General features: G+C 44.1%; 1 protein-coding gene across 1 annotated transcript in view; it reads left to right on the top strand.

Annotated features, from left to right (window-relative positions):
• Window positions 1–555: 555 nt before the first annotated feature.
• Window positions 556–6,521, top strand: part of LOC112072192 (MOB kinase activator 3B) — a 21,651-nt gene continuing 15,685 nt past the window's right edge. Inside the window, exons 1-2 of the mRNA XM_024139610.2 lie at window positions 556–698; window positions 3,631–4,328. Of these exons, the coding sequence (XP_023995378.1) occupies window positions 631–698; window positions 3,631–4,328 (766 nt within the window). The 5' untranslated portion in view covers window positions 556–630. The remainder of the gene's footprint in view (window positions 699–3,630; window positions 4,329–6,521) is intronic.

Here is a 6,521-nt window from a genome sequence, read left to right as displayed (position 1 = left end):
AGACAAGAAGGAAGTAGTGAACCTGTTGACCCTGACAAGACAAGAGGGAAGTAGTGAACCTGTTGACCATGACAAGACAAGAGAGTATGAACCTGTTGACCACTGACAAGACAAGAGAAGTAGTGAACCTGTTGACCACTGACAAGACAAAGGGAGTAGTGAAATCCTGTTGACCCTACAAGACAAGAGGAATAGTGAAACCTGTTGACCACTGACAAGACAAGAGGGAAGTAGTGAACCTGTTGACCGCTGACAAGACAAGAGGGAAGTAGTGAACCTATTGACCGCTGACAAGACAAGAGGGAAGTAGTGAACCTATTGATCACTGACAAGACAAGAGGGAAGTAGTGAACCTATTGATCACTGACAAGACAAGAGGGAAGTAGTGAACCTAAACCTCAGACCGGTTCAGATCTGGTCAGGCAACATTTCTCCTGAAGAAGACAATAGGCCCCATTGATTGAGTTTCACATCACATCTTCCACTACTGACGTAGTAGGGCTGATTACAGGCTGTGTTCTTTCCCGGGCAGTCTGGCACTCTACTCTGAATTTACAAATCATACGTGAATATGATGTGAAAGTAGCAAGAACGATCTCCTTAGCCAGGCATGTTGTTGTTTTGGATATTATGGAAAAGCAGAGAACATGCCAAGATTCCTGCTTCAACTGGATACTGAAAGCTTTTAAACCAAAATTGTATGTATTCTTATATTATTGTAATACCTAACATGCCGGCGAAGGATTATTCAGCTTCCCATATGGGCTACATCCCAAATGGCACCCTATTRCCTAGTGCACTACTTTTAACCAGAACCCTATGGGCCCTGGTCAAAAGTAGTGCACCACGTAGGGAATTAGGGTGCCATTTGGGATGAAGTCGTATGCTCATAAGCAGGCTGTTTACAGGGGTAGTATAATCCGCTTGGCATGGCTTTAAAACTACCATGGATATGACATCACCTCAAATTAAACCGCACGGTGGGAATGATGTGATCCGTATTGGATTTTTGGAATCAGATTCAACTCTTGTAATCTTTGTCAGCCTGTAATAAGTACATTGATACAGTCCAAATCAAATTGTATTGGTCACATACACATATTTAGCAGATGTTATTGATCACATACACATATTTAGCAGATGTTATTGATCACATACACATATTTAGCAGATGTTATTGATCACATATACATATTTAGCAGATGTTATAGATCACATACACATATTTAGCAGATGTTATAGATCACATATACATATTTAGCAGATGTTATTGATCACATACACATATTTAGTAGATGTTATTGTGGGTGTAGTGAAACGCTTGTGTTTCTAGCTCCAACAGATCAGTAATATCTAACAGTTCACAACAACACACACACATCTAAAAGTAAAATAATGGAATTAAGAAATATATAAATATTAGGACGAGCAATGTCAGAGTGGCATTGATTAGAATACAGTAGAATAGAATACAGTATATATACATATGAGATGAGTAAAACAGTATGTAAACAMTATTAAAGTGACCAGTGATTCCATGTCTATGTATACAGGGCAGCAGCCTCTAAGGTACAGGGTGGAGTAACATTATTAAAGTGACCAGTGATTCCATGTCTATGTATACAGGGCAGCAGCCTCTAAGGTACAGGGTGGAGTAACATTATTAAAGTGGCCAGTGATTCCATGTCTATGTATAGAGGGCAGCAGCCTCTAAGGTGGAGGGTGGAGTAACATTATTAAAATTTAAAGTGGCCAGTGATTCCATGTCTATGTATAAGGGCAGCAGCCTCTAAGGTGGAGGGTGGAGTAACATTATTAAAGTGGCCAGTGATTCCATGTCTATGTATAGAGGGCAGCAGCCTCTAAGGTGCAGGGTGGAGTAACATTATTAAAGTGACCATGATTCCATGTCTATGTATAGAGGGCAGCAGCTCTAAGAAACAATAAGCATTGTTTATTGGAAGAAGGGAGGTCTTGGACACCAATGAAAATGTTGTCATTTTAGAGGCTATACAGAACGTTTGCCTTCCATTGAGCCAAAAAAGGGGGTCCCCTTTAAATGGACAGAAATATTGTCCATAAATTATCCTCATTGGAAACAAAGGGCCACGCCGCTGAGCAAAAGATGTTTTATGTTTGTATTCTGTTCTATATACTAATATATGACTTTGGATGTATTTAAACCCCTGATTTCAAAAGACACGTAGCCTCACAGTCACAACCAGCTATATCTCTCTCTGATCTAAACTCGTAATCCCACTGACTGCGGGAAGAACAGGAGTGTCTTGCTAAATTGATACAAGATACTTCATATGATTTCGTGTTTAGACAGGATCGTTTGTTAAATGTGTGTGGTTCATTACTTTCATTTGAGTCATGACCCTGATAGGATCACTCTGGCTTGTATCAGTGTGTGGAATGTGTAAAGCAGAGCTTGAAGCTAATCTCTGTCTCTGTCTCTGTCTCTGTCTCTGTCTCTGTCTCTGTCCTGCTTGTCTCTGTCTCTGTCTCTGTCTCTGTCTGTTGGACTAAACAGGTCTGCACCACAAGACAGGAACTGCACTGTGTGCGGATGGTTAAACTATTTATCGATTTCACTGATCGATATCTGAGCTCAGATCTTGTTGCCACGTGTCCTAACTCTAACCCAGAGCGCAATGAGTGGCTCTGTGAGGAAGAGAGTCTGTTCCAGCTAGGGACCGGTCACCAACACCTTGTTCAACACCTTGTTCACACCTTGTTCAACACCTTGTTCAACACCTTATTCAACAACCTTGTTCAACACCTTGTTCAACACCTTGTTCAACACCTTGTTTCAACACCCTGTCAACCCCCTGTTCAACACCTGTCATACCTGTTCAACACCCTGTCAACACCTTTTCAACACCTTGTTCAACACCTTATTCAACACCTTGTTCAACCCCCTGTTCAACACCCTGTCAATCCCCATGTTCAACACTTGTATCAACCTTGTCAATACCTTGTTCAAACACTGTTCAACACCTTGTTCAACACCTTGTTCAACACCAACACCCTTGTTCAACACCTGTTCAACACCCTGTTGTCAACACCTTGTTCAACACCTGTTCAACACCTTGTTCAACACCTTGTTCAACACCCTGTTTGTCAACACCTTGTTCAACCCTTGTTCAAATATCCATGTCAACACTTGTTCAACACCTTGTTCAACACCCTTTGTTTCAATAACCTCTGTCACACCTGTTCAACACCTTTGTCAACACCCTGTTTCACACATACTGTTGTGCACACGGTTTGGTGTCAAACACTTGATTCAATACCTACTGCACACCTTGTTCAACACCTTGTTCAACACCTTGTTCAACACCCTGTTCAACACCCTGTTTGTCAACACCTTGTTCAACACCTTGTTCAATACCCTGTCAACACCTTGTTCAACACCTTGTTCAACACCTTATTCAACACCTTGTTCAACACCTTGTTCAACACCTTGTTCAACACCTTATTCAACGCTCAATCATGATCTCTGTCATTTAAAGTTTTAAGCAAACAAACAATACAAGTGGGGATAAGAGCGTCTACTAAATGACTATAATGTCAAATGTAAAAGTAATGTCTAATACACGTCTTTCTCTTCTTTGTTTCTCACAGAAAAAGATGTCCTGATGCGGCACTCCAAACAGTAAACGTTACCCTCCTGTATCCCTCTTCCTCATCTCAACCTGCCGTTGCTGCTTCTCCTCCTGTACTTCCTGCTCCTCCAGAACCGACTATTGGTACCGTTGGCTCCTCCCTTGGGTCCCGAACCCTCACTCGGCCGGTTGACAAATCCCCGCTTTTCCCCTCCTCTCTGCTCCCCCGGTCCTCGTCCCTGAACCTCCTCTCCCCCCTCGCCCCAGTCTTAGCCCCACTGGTCCCCGTCCCTGGCAACATGTCCATCGCCCTGAAGCAGGTCTTCAACAAGGACAAGACCTTCCGGCCCAAGCGTAAGTTTGAGCCGGGGACGCAGCGCTTCGAGCTGCATAAGAAGGCCCAGGTGTCGCTGAGCTCCGGGGTTGACCTGAGGGCGGCGGTTGCACTGCCTCACGGGGAGGATCTGAACGACTGGGTGGCCATGCACGTAGTGGACTTCTTCAACCGGATTAACCTCATCTACGGGACGGTGTGCGAGTTCTGCACGGAGAAGAGTTGTCCGGTCATGTCCGGTGGTCCTAGGTATGAGTACCGATGGCAGGACGATCACAAGTATAAGAAACCAACAGCTCTACCTGCTCCCAAGTACATGAACCTACTGATGGACTGGATCGAGGTACAGATCAACAATGAGGATATCTTCCCCACCAGCATAGGTGAGTACTCTGGGTCTGCTGTAACTATATGTACATCAGCCACACTCAACAGACCCAGACAGTCTTTTTTTAGGAACTAGTAGCAGTGCGTGGGTAATATCACTGAGCAAACAAAGCCAGTAAAAAAAAATGCATATAATAACCAATGTTGTGATATTTGTGTTGTTTGCTCTATAACCCATTGGTTCATACACCTCTGTGATATACAATAAGGCCCCCGTGACAACAAAAAGACAACAGTCACACAGTGGCAGAATAAATTCAACCACACCTTTGTTTTATCCCAAAACCGGAGAGCAACATCATTTCAGGTGATTGTCCACAAAGCAAATATTGCGTGTACTGTAACATGCAACATGCAACATGCTCAACGCTCATTGGCTAATTATTTTATACTTTTTTTCATCAAGTGAAGCCAAATGCTTTCTGGCATCAATCAATCAAATGCTACGGTCGCAACATGCCATACTCTTTTGGTCCAGAAAGCATCAGATACATGGGCTTCACATACTGAGACAGAGAGGTGCTGTTTCACTGTCCAGACAGCATCAGATACATGGTGGTCTACACATACTGAGACAGAGAGGTGCTGTTTCACTGTCCAGACAGCATCACAGATACTGGACTACACATACTGAGACAGAGAGGTGCTGTTTCCCTGTCCAGACAGCATCAGATACATGGTCTACACATACTGAGACAGAGAGGTGCTGTTTCACTGTCCAGACAGCATCAGATACATGGTTACACATACTGAGACAGAGAGGTGCTGTTTCCCTGTCCAGACAGCAATCAGATACATGGTCTACACATACTGAGACAGAGAGGTGCTGTTTCACTGTCCAGACAGCATCAGATACATGGACTACACATACTGAGACAGAGAGGTGCTGTTTCACTGTCCAGACAGCATCAGATACATGGTCTACACATACTGAGACAGAGAGGTGCTGTTTCACTGTCCAGACAGCATCAGATACATGGCTACACATACTGAGACAGAGAGGTGCTGTTTCACTGTCCAGACAGCATCAGAAACATGGTCTACACATACTGAGACAGAGAGGTGCTGTTTCACTGTCCAGACAGCATCAGATACATGGTCTACACATACTGAGACAGAGAGGTGCTGTTTCACTGTCAAGACAGCATCAGATACATGGACTACACATACTGGGACAGAGAGGTGCTGTTTCACTGTCCAGACAGCATCAGATACATGGTCTAACACATACTGAGACAGAGAGGTGCTGTTTCCCTGTCCAGACAGCATCAGATACATGGTCTACACATACTGAGACAGAGAGGTGCTGTTTCACTGTCCAGACAGCATCAGATACATGGTCTACACATACTGAACAGAGAGGTGCTGTTTCACTGTCCAGACAGCACCAGATACATGGTCTACACATACTGAGACAGAGAGGTGCTGTTTCACTGTCCAGACAGCACCAGATACATGGTCTACACATACTGAGACAGAGAGGTGCTGTTTCACTGTCCAGACAGCATCAGATACATGGGCTTCACATACTGAGACAGAGAGGAGCTGTTTCAATGTCCAGACAGCATCAGATACATGGTCTCACACATACTGAGACAGAGAGGTGCTGTTTCACTGTCCAGACAGCATCAGATACATGGTCTACACATACTGAGACAGAGAGGTGCTGTTCCCCTGTCCAGACAGCATCAGATAATACTGAGACAGAGAGGTGCTTTTACTGTCCAGACAGCATCAGATACATGGTCTACACATACTGAGACAGAGAGGTGCTGTTTCACTGTCCAGACAGCATCAGATACATGGTCTACACATACTGAGAGAGAGAGGTGCTGTTTCACTGTCCAGACAGCATCAGAACATGGTCTACACATACTGAGACAGAGGTGCTGTTTCACTGACCAGACAAGCATCAGATACATGGTCTACACATACTGAGACAGAGAGTGCTTTTCACTGTCCAACAGCATCAGATACATGGTCTACACATACTGAGACAGAGAGGTGCTGTTTCACTGTCCAGACAGCATCAGATACATGGTCTACACATACTGAGACAGAGAGGAGCTGTTTCACTGTCCAGACAGCATCAGATACATGGTCTACACATACTGAGACAGAGAGATGCTGTTTCACTGTCCAGACAGCACCAGATACATGGTCTACACATACTGAGACAGAGAGGTGCT

The sequence above is a fragment of the Salvelinus sp. IW2-2015 genome, unplaced genomic scaffold, assembly GCF_002910315.2.
Source record: "Salvelinus sp. IW2-2015 unplaced genomic scaffold, ASM291031v2 Un_scaffold1852, whole genome shotgun sequence".
Lineage (NCBI taxonomy): Eukaryota > Metazoa > Chordata > Actinopteri > Salmoniformes > Salmonidae > Salvelinus > Salvelinus sp. IW2-2015.
Note: the sequence above shows the minus strand (reverse complement) of the source record. Positions and strands in the feature narration are given on the sequence as shown.